This window comes from Kogia breviceps, chromosome 10 (genome assembly GCF_026419965.1).
Source record: "Kogia breviceps isolate mKogBre1 chromosome 10, mKogBre1 haplotype 1, whole genome shotgun sequence".
NCBI lineage: Eukaryota > Metazoa > Chordata > Mammalia > Artiodactyla > Physeteridae > Kogia > Kogia breviceps.
This window is the reverse complement of record NC_081319.1, coordinates 36,946,010-36,969,638: the sequence shown is the minus strand read 5'-3', so window position 1 is coordinate 36,969,638 and position 23,629 is coordinate 36,946,010. Positions and strand designations below refer to the sequence as shown.

At 43.9% G+C, this 23,629-nt stretch overlaps 1 protein-coding gene and 1 pseudogene across 1 annotated transcript; one reads left to right on the top strand and one right to left on the bottom strand.

The window, feature by feature from the left end:
- Nucleotides 1-3,887: 3,887 nt before the first annotated feature.
- Nucleotides 3,888-20,404, bottom strand: WDR82 (WD repeat domain 82). The gene is made up of 9 exons (XM_059075293.2): nt 20,002-20,404; nt 15,805-15,902; nt 12,984-13,050; nt 7,826-7,925; nt 7,307-7,423; nt 6,904-7,059; nt 5,985-6,054; nt 5,293-5,435; nt 3,888-4,308 (listed from the first exon to the last, which is right to left on the bottom strand). The coding sequence occupies exons 1-9, from the start codon at nt 20,160-20,162 to the stop codon at nt 4,279-4,281; spliced, it is 942 nt and encodes a 313-aa protein (XP_058931276.1). The 5' UTR covers nt 20,163-20,404; the 3' UTR covers nt 3,888-4,278.
- Nucleotides 9,472-10,249, top strand: LOC131763269 (deoxyuridine 5'-triphosphate nucleotidohydrolase, mitochondrial-like; annotated as a pseudogene).
- Nucleotides 20,405-23,629: the final 3,225 nt, after the last annotated feature.

Sequence of the window (23,629 nt, the reverse complement as noted above, 5' to 3'; positions counted from 1 at the left end):
TTGAGATTAATTCTCACCAGGCAACTCACAGTCCTAAACTGCAGCCAGAAAGGACAAGGGCCAATAGACCACAAAACTGATGGTTAAACTTGTTTATTTAACACAATGGGGAGGCTCTCAGACCTCCTTTCCTGCCCATTAATTCATTTTAGACTGTACTTCCTGCATGTTCTCTAGGGAAGAGATAGGAAAAACTACAAAACTACTCATTTTTTACCTAGTCATATTCCATAGTCCAGCAGTTCTGGGCCTACATCTGTCCGCAGCTGGGTCCTGAGAAAATGTGGTTGGCCCCAGAAGCTCTGGGAAGCCTCTCCAGGACTCTAACTAGGCAGCTGGCAAGAACAAGAGTGTGCCCTACCAGCCTGCAGTTTTACTTCCTCTTTCCTCAGCAGTCCCCACCCCCACCACTCACCTTCCTTCCCCCTGCCCAGCAAAGCGTAGGCAGTATCCTGTGCCTGCCAACGAATCACCCACATCAACTACTGAGCCTGCTTGCCCCAAGTCTGCTTTGCTTTGCTTCGCTTCTGACCTGGCCCACTGCCTGGTCTTGCTCCTCACACCACTAGGCTGAAGCCCAGGGAGTGGGCAACAGTGAGTCTCTCAACTGCGAACAAGCCAAACTGACAGGAGTGACCACTGCAGGGGCAGCCACTGACTTAAATGTTCATGTCTCTCAGCAGAGCCAGACACTGCAGTAGCCCTCCCACCAGGCCGAGAGGAGGGACTCTTCCTGCTTGAGCAGTAGTGTTGAGAGCCTGTGCATGGCCTACCACTTACAAGCCGGGACGCTCCCTCTGCTGCCCTCCAGAGTCCTTAGCCAACCTCTAATGACCATGCGTACAGTGGCAGGCCCAAGGTGTTGCAGCTGAGGATGCTGAGCTACTAGTGAGTTACCAACTCACCAGCCAGGCAATGGGTTTAAAAGCAAGTGGCCAGGCCTTCTGCCAGAACTGGTACAGGAGCCTCAAAGACACCCCACTACCCTTGCCCCCCACAAACCAGGGCCTAGGAGGATGAACCTTATTCCAGCTAGAGGCTGCCAATATGATCAAGGGTTGAGGTAACAGTGGGGGATGAAAGGCAGCCTGAGGTACATGCCAGATGCAGTCTTTGAGGATCTCAAGGTTGGCTCAGGCTGGCCTTTTCCTGGTCACTCATTTCTGGCCCTATGGCTGCTTATTAGAACCTGGAGTTGAGGAGACCCAGGCTGCTATGCATTGAGAGCTGGATCTAGGGGTTCCTCCCACCAGCCCACAGGCCTTAGTTACCAAGGGCAGTCCCAGGGAGCCAACAACCCACCCACACAGCATTACAGTGAGTCCCAGTGTGAGCCAGGAGGACTAACAGGAGACAAACCACTCCCTCCCTCCAACTCTAGGAACCAGGCAAACAATGCTATGAAAACTCAATGGAAGAGGCTGCAGCCATAAAATTCTGTTTAAGACAGATAACATGGAAAAAACGTTTATATGTTAAGTACAAAAAGGACATAAAATTGTATATACAGTAGAATAACAACTATGTAAACACACCAAAAATCTATGCACAGAAATGTCTAGAGGAACACTAAATACCAAAAGATTAGCAGTGGTAACATTTGGGTGGCAAACTGATTCTTTTTAAAATTCCCAGATTTTTCTTAATAAGCATTATGATTGCAACGGTTTTCTTAAAAAAAAAAAAAAAAAAAAAACCCACTGGCTGGTGGTTGAGCAGTGCAATGTCACTGTCACATATAAATCAGAGGCTTTGGCCCTGACTCTTGAGAGTGTGGTGTGCCCCCCACCCCCTGGAGAGCTTAAGCACCTCTGGCTCCTACTGAGGGTGTCCTTGCAGCCCTGATGCTCCTCAGCCTCTCTGACCCACAGACTCTTTTCTCCCTTAATTCTGCCTTTTCCCACTACCACATTATCTTCGGTCACTTCCAGCTGCATCTTTCCCTCTCCTTCCCAACTCAGGAGCCAGCTCTGCAGCCACAGGTCCCCATAAATAGAAGCAGTGCAGTGCATATTTTCAAAAGACATGGTGCCTCAGCTTTGGACACACAGGAACTCAATACAAATCATTTTCCTGCTGATAGACAAGTCATGCGTGGTGGCTGCTCTGGGTACAGATATGTTAATTATGCAGGCTGGCTTTCTTATTAACCTATAGTTCCAAGTACTTTCTCTGAACAGTTATTCCTACCATGAATTTTCTACCCTGGAAAGCCAGGGGTGGGCAGTAACAGCTCAGATCATTTGGTTTCTAAAAGTCCCTCCACTCTAAGAATGCAGAGCATGTGGCACCTCAGAAGCTGGAGATTCCAGCCTATGTCTGGGAAAGACATATGCCCCTTGCTTTTAAGGTTAAGGAACAAACCAAAAAGTAATTGCTAAAAAAGCAAAACAAAACAGTAATTGCTAGCAATTCACAGCCTATTCCTGCTGCTGAACAGAGGCAGTAATGGCTTGCTTTCCCCACTAGCAGCTAGGTACTCTTGGGCAAGTCAAACATAACCTTGTTGAGCCTGTTTCTGGATCTGCAGGGAATGTGTTACTTGCTTAGATGTTTGGGAACTCAGTGAAATAATATGACACTTGTCCTGCTCTAAGAAGGCCATGCAGGGGAAAAGGCAATGAGCTACCTACAGCTCACCTCAACCCTGATCAGGAATCCTCCCTCTCCCAGGAGAAGGCAAGAAAAAGAAGAAAGCAGACATACCAGGTAAACAGAAATGACCTATAACTGGCAAAGAAGCCTCAGACAAGCTGAAAATGCTCTGGTTCCAGCATCCTGTCCCGAAATGCTGGGAGCCAGACACAAAAGGCATGCAAAAGTGACTGTCACACATACAGGCGCAGACAGAGCATCAATGGGCAAAAAGGGGGCTAATACTGCAGAGAAGGCCCCAAAGTGCGGCTTGAGGAACACAAGGGAGTCATTCCAAGACCCTCACTTAGCTGCCATGGGGACAGCAAACACTCAAAAGCTTTGCTTTTGTTCAGTCTCCCAAAGGGAAAAAGGTAATAGGATAGACTAACACTTGTGACAAACACTATTAGCAGGAATGCAGTCTTTCTCCTGGAGCAGAGGACTCTATCTCCTTCAGATACTTTTAAAATATATATATATATATATATATATATATATATGTATGTGTATGTATATATATATATATATACACACACACACACACATACACATATATATGCATACATATATGTATATATGTATGCACACACGATATATTTAAATGAAGGTGTACACACACTGTGCTAAAACACAAACAACAGAAATCCCAAGTCATATATAAAAAGGCTAAATATAACATATAACACAAGCCTAGAGCCAGCTCCTGGTTGGGAGCTGGGAAAGGGGTGGTATCATCTGGAGACCTATGTACACAACTTGTGGTGGGCAGGGAAGGCATCAGTGTAAACAACTCAGACTCACTCCACAATACTGGCCCACAGAAAAGTATGATGTATCTCATGTACAAAAATAGACGCCCACCTTGCTTCTGTATACAACCAAACTTGGCAGGCACCCAGAAGGACTGTGTTTGTTTTGATGACAGGGCACCACACCAAGCTGCTGCTAAACCTCCCAGCCCTAGGAACTAATCTGCTACCCCTGCTCCCTCAGCAAGAGCCTGAGGCACACCCAGATCATCCACCCTCACATGACTAACTCGCAAGGCTTCCTGGCAAGCAAGGTCCTTCTGTATCTGTCCCTTTCTGACCCTAAGATATATGGAGACTTATTTCTGTAAATATTTGGCACCTAAGTAACATGATGGTTGTGGATAATGCCACAATGACACAGGGAGAACCAGTAACAAGACATGCAGGGTGAGGGCAAGGGGCACTGAGCTGCCCTAACATCTCAAAACCAGAACTGTGGCTTCCCACGCATTTATGGGGGTGGGCAAAGGGATGTGCAGAATTAACAACTTCACCGACTCCTCAGCAGCAGATACATTCAAAACTGAAGGTGTCTTGAGGGCCCCACTATACCCTAGTCACGAGTCTGGTCACTCCTCTGGAGGAGCTCGGTGCAGTGACAGCTGGAAAATCTGAGTCCCGATTGAATCTGCCGCACCAAGAGTCCGAAGCTCGGCAAAGTAATCTTTTTTCTTTTGAGCAAATGTACAGCACATCCTTGGGAAGGCCATGTGGAAGGATGCTCTCCGGCCCAGTCAAATGATCCAATCTCACAATTATCTTAGTTCCCTCTGAGTTTTTTCCTACTGGCCACCCTCGCTGTACAGAAAACAGCCAAGCACTGTGCAGGTCAGTCATCAATGGTGGGCAACCAGAAGGCCTGGATGGAAGGAGAATATAAGTCAACTTTAAAAAGCCAAGCCCCCCTCCTCATTTCTGAGGGTTTTTCTTACCCCTCCCCCACCATCAAGGCACCCAACCCCAAAGTTGGAGGAGTTATGGCTGGTGGCCTTCCCTCCTGACCAACTGACTCTGGCAATCTGTGGACAAACACTCCCTCATCTGTGTGAAAGTAAACACTGTCTAACTTCCACCATAGTGGTCCAGTGGTAAAGAAAAGAAGAAGTGCTGTCTGGGAGGTGGGTGTTTGGCCTCACAGCTAATCTACCAGGTGACCTCAGACAGACCCTCTCATTCATGAGCTGTAAAAAATGTGAGGGACTGGATTGGACGGTTTTGCTGCATTTTTTTCTGACACTGTTTTGTTTTTTTTTAAAAAAGGAGCAATGTGTTCTGGGTAGGCTAGTAATGAAAGGCCTCATACCCAAATACCCAGGTAGGTTTAGGAGATGCCAAGAGGAAACTGGAGGCTGAGACTCACTGATGCTTTGTTCTGCTAGTGTTGTCTAGGAAGAGACAGGGGCCTGGAGAAAACTCTAAGTGGTGAGTTGTGATCAACTGTAAGAATTTCTGATGAACTCAGCATAACCTGAGAGGAATGGAAAACTGAAAGGTTACAGCCACCAAAGGCTGGTTCAAAGTATTTTAAGATGCCAAAAAGCTGTGAGGCATAGCCCCAGGTAGTTTGGGCATAAAACCAGGAGCCAGAGCAAAAACTGGCCTAAGATCTCCTGGGAACTCAGAGGCGATCCCAGATCATGGAAAGAAGAGCAAAAGTGAAAGACCAGCCCAACCAAAGATGAGGTAATAGAGGTGAAATAGGGAAGCCACCAGCTGAGAAACATGAACCTGGGGGCTTGTAATTGTACCTATTTAGAACACAGGTCACTGTGCTCATTGAAGGACCCACCACCCCAACTGGAAAGGGCCCCTAGATGGAGGACATCTCCCGTTGTTCACATACCATGTTGGAACAAGCACTGGCAAAGGTCATGAACTTGGGGTTGAACTGCAAACAGGTAATGGGGCCTGTGTGTTTGCCATCCAACACAGCTACTTTTATACCACTCTCTCCATTCCAGACATGGATCTTGCCATCCTCTGAACCTGAAGAGAATGATCAAGGAATATAACAACAGCTCAAGGCACAATACAAAGACAAGTGGCAAAAAGACATGGATTGACATCTGGAGAGAGGCCGCGCTTCAGGACCCAGTCACCAGCAGAAATGGAGAGGGAGTAATGGCAGTGAAGAAAAGACACTTTGGGAACTCTTCTAGACCCTTGTTATTTGTTCCTAGGCAAGTCACTTACCCTCTAACTTCAGTTTTCTCATTTAAAAAGGGGGCTGAATACGATCACCCTACGAACATCTACACTAAGGTGACTGAATGAAGAGTTACAACAGTGCTTGTAGAGTTTAACTCTATGATGGTCCAGGGAAGACCAACATTAACGCCCATTCCCAGAAAAGAAAGCAAAGTTAGGACAGTTTAAAGACACTATACCTTTGACATAACGTGCTACACAAAAATCTGAGAAACTCTATCTCAAAAGGATAATAAATAATATCTTAAATTAGTTAAAACTAACAGAAATAACATAATGCACAGTACCAGGTAAGTAACACCCAAGGGGAGGATAAAGGAAGCTTACCAATCATAATAAACTGCGAGTCTGGAGTAAACGAGGCCTCCAGTGTGACGGCTTTGCTGTTGGCATAACCCTAGAACAAGGAGAACAATTCTCATTACAGTGCCATTAACAAAAAATAATGGCCTATAAACACTGATCCCAGCACATACATCTTCTTCTAAACACTGATCCCAGCACATACATCATCTTCTTCTTCTTTTTTTTGATTAAAAAAAATTTTTACTGTAAAATATAGATAGCAATTTACTATTTTAAATAGTGTACAGTTCAGTGGCACTAAGTATACTTAAAATGCTATGCAACCATTACCATCATCTGCCTCCAAAACTTCTTCATCATTCTGAACAGAAACTTCATAATCTTTAATAGTAAGTCCCCATTTCCCTCTTCCCCTGCTCCCTGGCAATCGCTGTTGTATCTATCTCCATTCTAGGAAACTCATATAAGTGGAACCATACAACAGTTGTCCTTTTGTGTCTGGCTTATTTCACTTAGCATAATGTTTTCAAGGTTCATCCATGTTGTAGTATATACATCACCTTCCTTTCTGCGAAACCCTTTCTTCCTCATGCACAGTGCTACCAACGTTTAAAACTCGGCTACCACCCTTTACAATTCACTCCCTTATCCCCAACTCCATATTCAAGGGGAGCAAGAAAATGTTTACGGTCAGGAATTTATTATATTATCTAAACACCAAACTTGAGTCACTGGGTGAGAAGTTAATGTCTCAGAAACCAAAAGAAATAATGCCACGTGCAGGAAGAAAATGCAAGTCCATGCCTCAACGAGTGAGCCACGGACAACTGCCGGTCTCCACCAACTAGCTAACACAATTCTCAGAAGAGATGAGCATGGAAAAAAGGTAGAGTATTGAAAAAAAAAAAAACCAAACCATGGTTAAAAGTTGTGAGCTCACCCCAAACGTATGCATCACCACTCCCTTGAATGCATCGATCAGACGGATGAAGCTGCCATTGGTGGAGATGAGGATGAGTTTGCCATCATTGCTGAACTTAAGTCCTGTCCACTCACAAGTCCGATCATACTGCATCTTAAATGTTGCAAATGGCCCCTGCAAAAGACAGACAGCAGCCCTAGGCCCAAGGCACATCAATAATTCCTTATGCCAGAGCCAAATCTCATTCTATCCCTTTAGATTCCTTTTTGACTAGGGAAAGCACAAGATGAAGTACTGCTCTGACACTTTCTAATATCTACCACATACCTCCTCTACTGTAGAAAAAGGCTCTTAAATGTCCATCTCACCCTTCAACAAAACTTCCATAATATCAAGACGGTTCAAAGATTCAAAGATTTACCTTATCAAAAGAGCGAAGATCATAAAGTTTGACCATTTCAGAATTGACACCTGCAGCAAAAATTAATCCTTCTGGATCAAAAGAACAAACTGGCTTGCCCTGTAAATGCATGAGACCCTGAGAAAAAAGAAATTTTTAAAAAGTCAATGAACCCAGGATCCTACCCAAAGCAAACACAAAACTAACTAAAATGAAGTTAAAAAAAACAGGTCTCCATGCAATTGATTTCAGATCAACCCTAACTGTATAATTTTATAGACACTGAATTCAAATAAAAACAAATCCCTGGAGTCTAAAATCTATAGCTCAAAGGCTCCAGGAAAACTGCTTTTAAAGCATTAAGCCACAGATCATAATAAGTATGCACTGGATTAAGGTATTAGCTTAATTACCAGCTACCTACCACGAAAAGATCCAAAATTTAAAGACTCTGGGATCCCAGAAAAGAATCACTGCTTTCCCCCTTCCTTGAGAGGGAAAGTTGAAAACCCTTAAAGTGTAACTGTGAGGTAACATTACCTGGCAGTTAGGAGACCGGAGATCCCAGAGCCGAATGGTCTTATCAAGAGACCCAGAAATGAAAGTGTCATCCACAGGTGACATGGACAAGGCCACCACCCTGCAATGCATCAAGATAAATAGGAGTTGAAGCGAAATATTAACAAAAATTGGATATGAACTCTAAACCACTTTACCTGCCTACCTATATATATGTGTTCTCCTAAAAACTCCATTTTAAGAAACACATACGCAAGCAATCTGGAACAAAGGCAATTAGAATAATTTAAAAAGCAACTTAAAGCTACAGCATAAAAATATATGATTCCAGGGCTTCTCCGGTGGCGCAGTGGTTGAGAGTCCGCCTGCCGATGCAGGGGACGCGGGTTCGTGCCCAGGTCCGGGAAGATCCCACGTGCCGCGGAGCGGCTGGGCCCGTGAGCCGTGGCCGCTGAGCCTGCGCGTCCGGAGCCTGTGCTCCGCAACGGGAGATGCCACAGCAGTGAGAGGCCCGCGTACCAAAAAAAAAAAAAAAAAAAAAAAAAAAAAAAAATATATATATATATATATATATATATATATATATATATATATATATATGATTCCAATGCAAATAAAATCATAATGAGATACCAATTCATACCCACTAGCAAAGCTATAATCAAAAAGAGAGATAACAAGTGTTGGTGAGGATGTGGAGAAACTGGAACCCTCATACACTGCTGGTAGGAATGTAAAATGGTACAGCTGCTTTGAATAAGTTTTACACTTCCTCAAAAAGTTAGTTATTATATGATCCAAACATTCCACTCTTAGGTATATACCCAAGAAAAATGAAAACATATGTCCAAAAAATCTCCCATACATGTTACATTCACAACAGCATTATTCATAATCGCTAAAAAGTGGGAACAACCCAAATGTCCATCACCTAATGAATGGATAAACAAAACGTGTTTTTGTCATACAAGAATATTATTTGGCAATAAAAAGAAATGAAGTACTGGGGCTTCCCTGGTGGTGCAGTGGTTAAGAATCCGCCTGCCAATGCAGGGGACACCGGTTTGAGCCCTGGTCTGGGAAGATCCCACATGCCGCAGGGCATAAGCCCGTGTGCCACAACTACTGAGCCTGCACTCTAGAGCCGGCGAGCCACAACTACTGAGCCCACGAGCCTAGAGCCTGTGCTCCACAATCAGAAGCCACTGCAATGAGAAACCTGCGCACCGCAACGAAGAGTAGCCCCCACTCACTGAAGACCCAACGCAGCCAAAAATAAATAAATAAATAAGAAAGAAATGAAGTACTGATTCATATTACAACATGTATGAAGTGAAAGAAGTCAGACACAAAAGGCCACATATGATCTGGTTCCATTTATACAAAATATCCAGAATAGGCCAAGTTATAGAGACAGAAAGTAGATTAGTGGTTGCCAGGGGCTGGGAAGAGGGGAAATGGGGAGTGTTAATGGGTACAGGGTTTCTATTTGGGGTGATGAATATGTTCTGGAATTAGATAGTGGTGATGGCTGCCCAACTCTGTGAATATACTAAAAACCACTGAATTGTACACTTTAAAAGGGTGAATTTATGGTACTGAACTATGTCTCCAAAAAAAAAAAAAAAAAAAAAAGCATGATTCCTTAACTAGACGTTTGTGGACTATACTAATGTTCTCAAACCTGCCTGGCACCAGCATCCCTGGAGGGTAGGTTAAAACAGATTGCTGTGATCCACTGCCAAAATTTCTAATCCAGTAGGTCTGGGGTGAGGTCTGAGAATCTGTGTTTCTAACAAGCTCCTCAGTGATAGTGAGACTGGTGGTTTGGGCCCCACACTTAGAGAGCCACAGCCCTATGCTAATAGCCTATGCTGTATTTCTGATATGGGTCCCCTCTTATGGTTACACCAGTCACTCACTGAAAAACACTTCTTCCAAGTGTTTTTGTTTCAATGCTCTGCGTTGAAGATACTCATCATCTCCCCAGCATTTGGGCCCAGCCTGTGGAGGATGGCATGTGACTCCACTTTACCTGCCTCTTGGAGCATGCCATGGCCCTAACCAGAGGGATCCTTAAGGCCCATGGGCTATGACCTGTACAGTGCCTATGAGTCTACAGTACCACCTATAGAGGAAGCCCTTGTGAAAATGGACACTCAGATGGCTCTTCCTTCTGGGTGTTATGGAAGAGTAGTTCCACATTCTGCCTTGGCTAAAAAATGCTTCACAGACATAGGAGCTGGTGTCACAGGTGAAGATTACAGAGGAAATGTTGGTGCTGTACTGTTTCATTCTGACAAGAAAAAATTGGAGTAAAAAAAGTGGATCAAATTGCACAGCTCATTTGTGAATGGGTTTTTTAATGTAGAAATAGAGGAAGTTCAAATTTTAGACGACTCTGAAAGGGGTTCTGGAAGTTTTGGTTCCACTAGAAAGAATTAAAATGTATATACCATGAGTGAAAAATGGAAAAATGTACTTTTTTTTCCTTAAAGTTTTTGACCAAAAAAAAAAAAAAATTCTTCCAATATAACTAAATTAACATTTGCACTGGATTATCAACTTAAAAATTTAAAAGATACTATAAGCCAAAATTTCCTGGGAATGCTGAGGTGGTAATAAAACGGAGTGAGGAGAATGCATATGAACATGTAATTTTACGTCACAATATTCAGGTCAAAAGCTCAGAGGGGGCTTCCCTGGTGGCGCAGTGGTTGAGAGTCCACCTGCCGAGGCAGGGGACATGGGTTCATGCCCCGGTCCGGGAGGATCCCACATGCCGCGGAGCGGCTCGGCCTGTGAGCCATGGCCGCTGAGCCTGCGCGCCCGGAGCCTGTGCTCCGCAACGGGAGAGGCCACAACAGTGAGAGGCCCAAAAGCTCAGAGGAAGTCTATCTTGGCACAAGGCTCTATGATGAGAGGTAGAGGGAATAGGAGGAGGAACAAGACTTCAACTCTAAGGAAACTTAACTGTCTAGTACAGACAACTCCAAGAGAGGGTGAGAGAAGGCTTTCAGGAAGAGAAGCAGCACCTGTGGTGAACAGGGTTTCAATGGGAGTGACCTTTCTGGAAGCTGCCAGATAGGAAGGCATAAGGCAGTTCAGGAAGCAGCCCAGAGTTCACTTCAACTGGAGTGGTGGGAGATAACACTGGGAAAATGGGTCAGGCAGAGGGAAAAGAATTTGACTACAAGGTTTCTTGAGGGAGGCTGTGGTCAGAACTGTAAAAATAGGGTGCAAAAGGAGGATGCTGAGGGATGGGGAGATTAGGAGTTGACAATAATTTACCTGAGCTAGGACAGAAGCAAAGGCGTATGGAGCAGAATGACACATGAGGTTAAAACTAAGTAGAATCAAAAGGATTTAACAACTCACTGGATGTGAAGGCAGGAAAAAAGTAGTGAACAGGTAACAGAGCCTTTGAGTTGGGAGAACTGGAAGGGACAGAGGTGAAGAAACATGAGGCAGACAGAGGAGCTGGCCCAAGGAATTTAACGATGGATGGAGTATTGGACCTGTAGGTAGAAGTTGAGTCTGGAAATCATGGGCTGAAAATACTGATTTAGGAAGCTATCTGAGGTGAATGAAATCAGTGATGGCCCAAATACCAAGAGGAGGAGAAAAAAGCTAGGGTAGAACCTTGTTTAGAGTCAAAAAGAGAAAGAGATGGCTTCCCTGGTGGCGCAGTGGTTAAGAATCCGCCTGCCAATGCAGGGCACACAGGTTCGAGCCCTGTTCTGGGAAGATCCCACATGCCGCGGAGCAACTAGGCCTGTGTGCCACAGCTACTGAGCCTGCGCTCTAGAGCCTGCAAGCCACAACTACTGAGCTCGCACGCCACAAATACTGAAACCCGCATGCCCTAGAGCCCACGCACCGCAACTACTGAAGCCCATGCGCCTAGACCCTATGCTCCGCAACAAGAGAAGCCACCGCAATGAGAAACCTGCGCACCGCAACGAGGAGTAGCCCCCGAGCACCGCAACTAGAAAGCCCACGCACAGCAACAGACTCAACACAGCCCCAAAATAAATAAACATATACCTTAAAAAAAAAATAAGGAAACAAGTTTCTTGACTTTCAGAAAGTATGAAAGGACAATTTTTTTATTATTTTTTAAAAATAAATTTATTTATTTATTTATTTTTGGCTGCGTTGGGTCTTTGTTGCTGCACGTGGGCTCTCTTTAGCTGCAATAAGCGGGGAGCTACTCTTTGTTACTCTTTGTTGCAGTGTGTGGACTTCTCACTGCGGTGACTTCTGTTTTGCGGAGCATGGGCTCTAGGCACATGGGCTTCAGTAGTTGTGGCATGCAGGCTCAGTAGTTGTGACTTGAGGGCTATAGAGTGCAGGCTCAGTGGTTGTGGTGCATGGGCTTAGCTGCTCCACGGCATGTGGGATCTTCCCAGACCAGGGCTCGAACCCGTGTCCCCTGAATTGGCAGGCAGATTCTTAACCACTGCGCCACCAGGGAAGCAAACAACTTTAATTTTTTTTACATCCTCATTAAGCTCTTCGTGTGGAACACGTTTATGTAGAGCAGGGGCATGCTGAAATGGAGGCCACCTATACTGGAAGGCCTCAAACATGTAAATGTACTTTCATTAAGGGATGTCTGATATTTGGGATCCCTAAATGCCAAATGTTATTTTTACTACATAGGTTTCCACTGGATATCTTTTTTTTTTTTTTTTTTTTTTTTTTTTTTTTTTTTTGCGGTATGCGGGCCTCTCACTGTTGTGGCCTCTCCCGTTGCGGAGCACAGGCTCTGGACGCGCAGGCTCAGCGGCCATGGCTCACGGGCCCAGCCGCTCCGCGGCATGTGGGATCTTCCCGGACCGGGGCACGAACCCGGGTCCCCTGCATCGGCAGGCGGATTCTCAACCACTGCGCCACCAGGGAAGCCCATCCACTGGATATCTTTAATCCACATTCTTCCTATTAATGTTTTAACTGAGGTTTCGGTTTATCTATGAAGTCCTACCCCTGGCCTCTACAATCTCGATTAATCATGAGTTGACTGTTTAGGGAAGGTTAACAAGAGAAGATTAAGAGGTATGCCAAACAGCAGTGAGAAACTAGCTTAGGTTCACTAATAAAATCTCTCCACTCTTTCATTCTCTGGATAACCTCAGGGATAAAAGAACTATCTACTTCTGTAATGCTTGCATCTTACCTTTTGTTATGTCCAGGAAAGTATCTGATGTATTTGTTGTCATGCAAGGACAGGTAACGGATAGTATCTGTAAGAAGATAAATAAGGCATGATGATATCCTACTATTTTTAAAAGAATTTACTTTGCATTTTCATCTTGAAAAGACAAGGTCAAAGAATTCATTGTTTTCCATAACCCAAGCAAGGTATGAATAAATTATAGTAAATAACTACTTTTCACGGGACTAGAGATTTCACATAATTCAAAAGCAGAGTTCTCAAGCTGACAGCGTATAAAGCAATGTTTAAAATCACTATTGCTGTCAATCTTTGGCTTCTACATAGTTACAATGAAACTTGTCCTGCAAATATGCGCCCCCCCCCAAAAAAACCCCCTCACAACAGTTTTAATGACCACAGAATGGCAAACCTTAAAGAAAAACATGGCTACTGAGGAAACAAACTCAAAGAATTAAACAGCCATGCTGAGCTGAGGATCAGGCTGGACTCTGGCATAAGATACTTTTCTCCAGCGTTCTCCAACAGCATGTCAACCCAACTCTCACCTCATCTGAATGTAAAATGGATACACAATTTACATTAAAACTAAATGAAATGGAAAAAAAAAACTAAATAAAATGGAAAGAGAAGTAATGTTCTATTACTTCTTTTCTAATTAACTAACTATCCAATGGTCCCTTATGCAGAAAAGTGAATTATAAAGTGGCCAAAAGAAGAAATGAGAAAATTTAGGTTAAAAAGATCTCAAGACATTTAAAAATCAAAGTCATGAACTATACCAAGTCATAGCAGTGAGAATTTGACAATATCCAAGAAAGAAATAATCACAGAGATTTGTGCTTGGGGAAAATAAGACAAATACTCTTAAAAACCAAATGATTCCTTCTGAAAAAGTAAAACAAAAAATGATGGTGGTGGGAAGGGAATGAAGTGCCATAAAGAACAGAACTGTAAAGTACAATGCCCCTGAAAAGACTAGGAATAAGAAACAATTGTTGAGAAAAAGGTAATAGAAAATGGGGCCAAAATACAAAAAGGAAAGCATAGAAAGAACATTCTGGAGGCAAACACAACACAGGAACAAAGAGGCTTGAAAGCACCAAGTCATCCCAGTAGTTCACAGGGGTACTAATAAGAGGGCATTTAACCTGCGAGAGGGAAAAAGGCACTCTTTGTATGTTCCAAAACTAAACATGGTTTTCCTTGAAAACATCTTCAAAGTTCTCGAATGACAACTATAAATTATTCCTGGTTGTTCTATTGCTAGGAACTACTCACCTTCCCTAAGCAGAAAAAGACTTCCTCCCCATTACCTGGTTTTCCCAGAGATGAGCAGGGCGTCGCCATCCTCTCCACCCCACTCGGTAGCTGGCGCACTGTTCCTGGCAAGGCAGTGGCCTGTACAGTTATCTCCTGTACCGGGTGGTATCATAGACCCTCAAACTGTACAAACTACTACCTCAGCCTGGAATCAGGCAAAATGATAACGGAGCGCTGGAGGAACTCTTCAGGATGGATGCACTCGAGACAGGAAAGGCAACATCCTCACAGCAGAGGCCTGGCAGCAAAGCTGCAAGTGCCACACATTTGCCTCATCTTGCACCATATTTGGAGAATCCTCATTTAATCACCCAGAAAAACACCCCAACAGAAGAAATATACCCCAATAGAAGAAATATACCATTAATTCAGATGATCACAGAGATATATTTCCTCAAGATCCTGTTTTATATTCTTGTCCAAAAGCATCAATTGCACTGCTTACTTAGAAAACCACTTCTGAAATAGAGGCATGAAAAGTATAAATGATATACTTACTAAAAATCAAGCACAGGCAGAAAAGTCTCATTAAAAAAAAAAAAAAAAAAAAAAGACTTCTACCCGTCTGCTCTGAGACAGGCATAACCAAAATAGCGGTCTAAGCAATACAATCAATAAGTCAGTGAAATAAGTTTTAAAAAAAAAAAAAAGAGTCCTAACATGAAAGTGTTATATAGCTCAATTCCAAGACAATCTGTCAAATGAGAATGACTTATCCCAGGGGAAAAGCAGATAAAGGCAGAGATCCTTTATTAGAGAAATTCACAAGTTTAATTTCTAAAAATAAGTCTTTATTCTTCAAAGACATTAACTTTATTTAAAAGGAAAAAGGAAGAGACTTCCCAGGTGGTCCAGTGGCTAAGACTCCGTGCTGCCAATGCAGGGGCCGTGGGTTTGATCCCTGGTTGGGGAACTAAGATCTCACATGTGTGCAGTGTGGCCAAAAAAAAAAATAAGATAAATAAATAAAAGGAAAAAGGGATAAAATTCAAATCAAAAAGTGTCCCTGGAATCAAAGATAACTAAGGTCAGTATACTGTCCTTTGTGACACAGACCATAAATGGTTGGGCACACACCAAAAACTCTTCTAAGGTCTGCTAAACTACCATAACGCAAACATCTGTAAAACTTTTCTCAAATCTATATATTTTGAACGGGAAGGTAGCATTGTTTACCACTTGCTGTCAAGTATTCTTTCCTTTCATTTCTTCTAAAAGTATTCAAGTTTCAAGAAGTTCAAACCGTAAATACAATTCGTGGCTTCCTATTTCCACTCTCCACTCTAAACTGGAGACCTTTCATACTCAGTTTCAAGTCCTTCAAAGGTACTAATGGCTTGCTTGCTTCCAGCATTCCTTCAGTCATAACAATGTTAGCACAGCTAACATCATAGGAAAATTTAAAGTAACTATAACCAAACAGAAGTACTCACAAAGATTCCATGAACGATTTAACAAAAGAAACCATAACCATAACTTCCTAAAGAGAAGGCTTGCTTACCGTCTATTTTGTTAGAGCTGTAAACGACTGTGTTTGCTGCATGAGTGTATCTGATGAGGTCCACGCCATATTTCTTACTGTACAGGGTTCTCTTTGGTCTGATGAGGAAATGGACAGAGAAAGAAAACCATCAAAATCCTCCATCACCAAAATCTAAGATCTTCATATAAAGAGAAGCACTTGAATGATGTGGGAAGGGTGAAGATTCTTGGTAAGCTCTAACACTGAAAAGAAACAGAATTTCTCCCAAAAGGGTGGAAACAAACAGAATCAATCAAGTGCAACAGCCTTTCACCTCTGAATACCAAATGCCAAAGTTAGGAAGTGTAAGTAAATCTGAGGGCTCAAATCAGCCTTTACTACAATGTTCAAAAGTAAGCTTTGAGAAGAAGTACATCTATTTGGGAAGAAAGACACACAAAACAAGTCATAACTTACAAGAAAGAGGAAAATGGGAATACGCCAGACCAATAAGGCCAGAACTTAAGCCATTCACTTGGAAAGAAGCTCTTCCTTTAAGAAGAAATGATTTATCAAAACTGAAACCAGATGCAAAACTGCCTTTCCTAATATAACCTAATATTTCCACCCTCCCTATCTTAGAGGTCCAAAGCACTTACTGAGCCTTTTACAAGGCAAACCTCACTCTCCCTAACAAAACTAGTCATTGATTCTTTTCTCTTTACTTAAATGTAAAATCACATATTTCTAAGCTAGAGGTTATCAGTCCATTTGTTGATGTTCCTTAAATGTTATCTTCTTCTATAGCACCTTGAAGATCAAGCTGAAACTGATCTCAGCAAAATATTTAACCAAAAACTTCATAATATTCTACATTTAGGTATAGGAGAATTTCATAAATCCTATATTAATGTTTATCAAAAATTTAATTTATGAAAAAGAAGTCCCCCTCTCAATGCAAAAGCCTCTTGAAACCTAGATGCTAAACAATCAGATGACTCAGGGAACTTTAATCATTTGCACTTTCAATTTTTGTGACGTCAGGGTTTCCCTACATTAAACCTATTTACAAGCAAGACTTCTCACTCCAAATGCACTGAATTTTCCACATTTTTACCTTTACTGAAAGATCAGATAAACAAAAAGAGCAGCTCGAATGCTACCTTGTCAAATCCACCACCCTGGGTTCTGCCATGTAGTTACTGTGTGGTAACCAGTGAGTGAGTGAATGTGCATGTGAATGTGTGCCTGCTCTCAAAAGATAGTTGACTTTGCTCCTACCAATGGAAACAGAAGCTTACTTATCTCAGTATTTACCCTACAATAACGAAGACAGAGCCTGAAGAACCAATGTTAAAGGAAAATTTTAAGTTCCACTTATATAAGGCCTATTTGTCTCAAATATATCCATATCCAAATATATCCATAATATTAACCTGAGGTTTTGTTCTTAATAACATAAATCTTTTACCTCATATCATTTCCTAGTTTGAAAGCAAGATCCTAATGCATCCATTTCAGAGGATCTTACAGAGCTTATGCATAACATTCTTTCACGAATATTGTGGTAAGCTTCTCTGCACAAACTATGATTCTGGTGATCAAGTACGAATAAATAATATTAAAACCTTCTCTCTGAATAATTCGCATCTCCTACCACAGATGATATCCTTTGTATACTTTCAAATTAAAACAAACAAACAAACAAACAAAAAACCACTCGGGATGTCCCTGGAGGCCCAATGGTTAAGACTCTGTGCCTCCGATGCAGGGACTGAGGTTCGATCCCTGGTTGGGGAGCTAAGATCCCACATGCTATGTAGTGCAGCCAAAAAATTAAAATTAAAAAAATTTTTAAAAATCACTCAATGGATGAACTCTATTACAAAGAAAGTTTAAATGAACAGTACACATGGAAAATTTTAAGCATAAAGAATCTTGTTTTAGCCATTTTCAAACGCCCAACATTAGTACCATCTAATAAAGATACTGTGCCTTCCAAGAAAATGTTACTTTTCTTCCAATGTTGGTTTGACCTACACTAGTGGCAAATTTTTTCTTCACATTACCACTTAGGATCACGGACTCCTAGAGGCCAGAGAAGTGATCTGACCAATGTCACATACCTGGTCACAAGGCCAAACTAGAACCCAGGTCTCCTATCAGGTCGCTCTCTGACCACAGATCACAATGAAACAAGGTCACAATTAATCCATACGAATATTTTAAAGCGTGTGCTGTATACTACTGTATCAATGTCAAATTCCCTAATTTGGATAACTGTACTCTGGTTACCTAAGAAAACGTCCTTGTGCTTAGGAAATCCATGCTGAAGTGTTTAGGATAAAGGGGTCTGATACCTCCAAATTACTCTCTAATGGTTCAGGGAAAGAAAAAAAAAATATATATATATATATATATGTATGTGTGTGTGCATATATATATAAATATGTATCTACAGATAATGACAAAGCAAACAGAGCAAAATGTAACCAATTACTGGATCCTGGGAGTTCTTTGAAACAACGCTGTAACTTTTCTGCAAGTTTGTAATTATGTAAAAATGCTACATGAATGAATAAACTGCATTATGTTATAAAATTAATATTTTCCTTTTAACAAGACAGCCTTCACGTCAATGTCATTCCTACCAACCGCGGAAATTATGCAGTATTTGGAGACAAACTGTGAAGAAATGCTGCCACAACCTTCATTTTCTTTGAATGAGGATATACATCTCCATCCTCAAATTCATCCAGGGAGAGGTTCTAATCTGTGCACAAGCACTGAACATTTCAAGCAAGTCAGCTTCAATTTACTTCTAGCTCCAGGACCCCACAACCCCAATCTCCACCCTACCTTTATACGTTACTCTATATTCCAGGCTAATGCAAGTGGCCGGACCTGGACGAAAACCCATTTATGAAATGAATAACATTGACTCACATCTCTCAGCATCAGTCCAGCTAACAATTCTCTCTTCCCTCAGGACCACCAGTACAGGCCACTCTTCCACATACCGCAAGCAGATCCAGAGCCAGTTACATAATACTTTTTCCACAGCCCAAATGGGAAAAAATTGGGCAGAACAATATAGCCCAGACCAATACAGCATTACTTTAGATAACCAAATTCACAAATAAAGAGACAAGTTCCAAAAGAAAGTTTATAGAAGACATTGGTTTAAACAAAACAGACAAAAGGAACAGCTGGAGAAGGTAAAGAAAAACCCAAGGATTCAAAAAGGAGATCACAATTTAGCAAGGATTTGGAGAAAGCGAGTCTGGGGCGGGGGTGAGGGGAAGCTGACAGGTCCCCAGGGAAAAAGGCAAAAAGCTGTGATTTTAAGATTTTTCAGAGATACAGATGTGGTGAGTCTCCAGAGGACTTGGGACAACTTAGAAATGTCATGATCAGACTCGGAATTATAAGCCAAGCGAACCATGAAATAAAATTTTTTTAAAAAGTATAAAAAGAAACACGAAATTGTTAGACGATGCTTTCTTTGTTCTACTAGGAGGTTCACATTCAGGTTGGGATGCGACAGCTAGGTGTGTGGCAAAAAGGAAAAGTTTCGGATGCAGGTAAAAAGTTAACTATAAATGTGGGCATCGGGACTGAGGGAGCAAGAGAATGATTCGGACCAGAAAGGAAAAGTCAGGGGGCCCAAAGAGGTAACAAATAAATCCTGACAGCTAACAAGTGCAACCCACGCGGCCTTCCGGCAGAAAGGCGGCGGGAAGCTGAGGGGCAGGGGACGGGTGACGTGCCAGGGCTGAATCGAGGTCACCGAGCACAGGGCAGAGAGAGCGAGCTGCCGCTGCTGAACGAAGCAGCAGAGCAGCCTCTGCGGTTCTGCGCGGGGGCCACAGCCGATTGGCACCTTCGACGGATTCAGAGGAGCGGAAAAGCTACCAGCTGGGGCAGCGGTGGGCGGACCCTGCGTTTAAAGGTCAAGGTCAAGGTGTGGTTTGGCCAGAGATGCTAAGGCTCTCTGTGAGGAGAGCGAAGACAGACAAAACAAAAATATGATTACTATTATTGCTATCGTTATTTTAAAAGAAAAAAAAAGGTCTCTCGGACGGCTTCGGAGGTGACGCGGCCCTGGCAGGAGCGTGTGCAGTACAGGCCGCAGGCCAGACCGGGGTAGAGGGCGGGCCGCGAGGGGAGCGCAGGGCCACGACGAGGAGGGAGGGAGGGACTCAGACCCGGGCCCAAGGCCACCGGTGCACTCACTTGCCCTCCTGGCAGTCATAGAGCACGATGGAGTCGTCGTCGCTGCTCGAGATGACCGTCTCGCCGTTGGGACTGAAGTCGAAGCAGTTAATCTTGTCCGAGTTCTCGCGGAACACCTTGGCGACGCGGAAGCTCCGCAGCACGCTGTCGGTCAGCTTCATGGCGGCGGCTGCTGGAGGCGGCGGCGGCGCAGAGCCGGGGCGGAGCCCGGCGAACGGGCGGGCTGCCGAGGGGCCGACCCGGGCGGGGCGGGCGCGGCGCCGCGCCGGCGGCGGGCTAGAGAGCAGCAAACAGTTGGGCCGCCTCCTCCTCTTCCTCCTCCTGCTTGTGCAACACTCTTCTGCTGGGACTATGTGGTCTCGCAGACCGGTCCTCCTCACGGTCGCCTCAGGGCCAACCGGCGCTGCAACGGTTCATTGTGTCCGCCATCTTGGGGCGACAGGCAGAAGCCGAGGGCGAGGAGCCTCACCGCAGCGCCAGCCGGGAAAGGGGGCGGGGCGGGAACGGCGGAGCGAGGCGGGGAGGCGGGGCGGTGACGTCAGCGCGGCCGGCGGGGAGTGGTGTGGCTGGGTGGCCAGAGGCGGCGATTCCCCTACCCGCTGGGGCGGGAGGGGCGGGGACTCCTATGTCCTTCCCCAACTTGGGCCCCAAGGTCCCGGGTTACCGGGAGCCGCGGGTCTTTGTGCGGGGTCGCAACTCCCCCGAGAGACTCGGGCGCCCCCTGCAGGCGCCCCGGCCGCAGGCTGAGCTAGAGCAGGTACTGCGAGGGTGGGCTGCGCTCCAGGAGGCCTGTTCTGGGTATGAGTCATCGCCGTCGGGCTTTGACCGCGTGTCCACCACATCGCCAGAAGACTTAAATTTATGTTATTTTTAAAATTAAGGTGTACTATACGGTAGACTGCATAAATTTTAAGTGGATGAATTTTTTTTCATTTGGGTGAATTTTTTTTTTTCATTTGGATGTACACTCTTGTGACCATCCTCCGCAACTTTTCTTTAAGCCTTCTTTAAAAACTTTGTAATTGATATATAATATAAAGTGCATAAAACGAACTAATTTTAAGTGTTCAGCTCCACACATTTTATAAACACTCCTCTTTAAGTTTTGAAATGTATTTACAGCTCAAAAAACTCATAGCATCAATTACAAGTAAATTTTTTTTGAAAGGGAAAATTACCTCCTTATTCAACAAAGCACAGTTTTAAATTCTCCTGATATCCCCCTCCTTATTCATATATCAACGTAAGCTGTAGATGCTGTCATTCCCCCCCCCCCCGCTTTAACATTGTATCTTACACATTTTTGCATGTTACTTAAACCAGATTGTTGTTGGTGATCTCCATTGAGGTATAATTTATGTACAGTAAAAATCGGCCTTTTTCCGAGATAGTTTTATGAGTTTTAAAATCCCCATACAGTTGTGGAACCACCACATTCAAGATATAGAACAGTTGCATTATCCTCTTTGTAGTCATCGGGATTGTTGTGATGGTTCGCATAAGGGATTCTTTGCCTTAAAAGGAAGGAAAGTTGGTCTCTAACAAAGGAAAACAATATCTGATCACAAAATAGGTACCATGCGCCTTGGCTTTAACTTCCTATGAGGGTTCATAGATCTCTAACTTGTGTGCAGCCCCTCAAAAGTTTAATTGCCTGGGTCTCCAACAATGGAGACAGAGGCCTATTTATTTTGCTTCACTAAACTACAGTGGCTAAAGAGAAGGAAAAGGGAAGAGAAAAGACTGAAACATTTCAATCACTGATACTAGGAAGAAGTGATATCCAGAGATCAGATATAACCTGGACAATGGTGAAAGCAAAACAGAAACCTCAGACTTCCCTGGTGGCACAGTGGTTAAGAATCCTCCTGCCAATGCAGGGGACGTGAGTTGGAGCCCTGGTCTGGGAAGATCCCACATGCCTTGGAGCAACTAAGCCCATGTGCCACAACTACTGAGGCCGTGCGCCACAACTATTGAGCCTGGCACCACAACTACTGAAGCCCATGTGCCTAGAGCCTGTGCTCCGCAACAAGAGAAGCCACTGCAATAGAAGCCTGCGCACCACAATGAAGAGTAGCTCCCCTGCTCGCCGCAGCTAGAGAAAGCCCACATGCAGCAACAAAGACCAAATGCAGCCAAAAATAAATAAATAAAATAAATGTATTAAAAACCAAAACAAGGGGCTTCCCTGGTGGCGCAGTGGTTGAGAGTCCACCTGCCGATGCAGGGGATACGGGTTCGTGCCCCAGTCCGGGAGGATCCCACGTGCCACGGAGCGGCTGGTCCCATGAGCCATGGCCGCTGAGCCTGCGCGTCCGGAGCCTGTGCTCCACTGCGGGGGAGGCCACAGCAGTGAGATGCCCGAGTACCACAAAAAAAATAAAAATAAAAAAGCCCCAGGGTGTTGATGATTGCAAAGAAACTATGGCATCTAACACCTGCTGGAAGCAATAAATATAAAAACCAAAACAAAACAGAAACCTCAGGACAGTTGGGGGCTTTCTGGAAAGAACCAGGGGCTATGTCCCATCCCCAGTTAAAAGAAGAACCAGGATCCCTACACATAAAGTGAACTTGTTCTCTGAGAGTAGAGGGCAAGATCCTGGCTAAGTCTGGGCTGCAATTGCCTCCTGACAAAGAGCAGAGCTTCTGGCTACAATTTGTTCTGGGGTCTGGAAAAAGCTTGTTTGAGTGGAACCCTAATGGATGGCAACTTTCCAAATTGCAAAGCAGTGGAAGAAAAGTCCTCTGTGCCCCCCCAGAACACAAACTTCCCTGCAATTCCTGCCTTTTTTTATTTCACAGGCTAGAAAGGCTAATGTAGAGTCTGCTTTGAATGGTTCGACAGCAACAAAGACAGATCTGGTGTCATGTCTTAGAATGGCTGGGAAGATGAATGTACCCAGTGAGATACTATTTTTTGGGCCCTCTTAATCTATAAAAATAATCACAGAAACAGCCATAGTCTGCTGAATGTTGTAAGGCAAAATAAATCTTTGCAATATATCTTTCAAGTTGTGTACTTCCTGTACCTTTCCCAGATTTCACTGTTAGACTGAAGCTTCCTCCCAAGACTTGACTTCCTGAATTATTTTTGGAATGGAAAAAGTCATTTTTTCATATTTTAAGAGCACCCTGAAATGGCTCAGCCTGTTTCACATTCTCACTGTTTCACATTCCTAGCCTGGCTCCCTGCCTGTTGCAATGGGGCTCTCCTGGCTTCCAATCCAACAGTGCCTTACAGGCTGGACTTTAAAAAGTGACCCAGAGGGACTTCCCTGGTGGTCCAGTGGTTAAGAATCCACCTTCCAATGCAGGGATCGAGGGTTTGATCCCTGGTCAATGAGCTAAGATCCCACATGCTGCAGGGCTACTGAGCCTACACACTGTGGATTTTGCATGCCACAACTAGAGAGAAGCACGTGTGCCACAACGAAAGATCCTACATGTCTCAACGAAGATCCTACGTGCCACTACTAAGACCTGAAGCAGCCAAATAAGTAAATAAATAGTGACCCAGAAAGGCTGGCTTCAGTGGGGGGTGGACAGAGGGGACAACTGCGGTCAGAAGTGAATCAGATTGCCTTAAAGAGCATCAGCCTTAATTTTATATATTTCCTTTCCT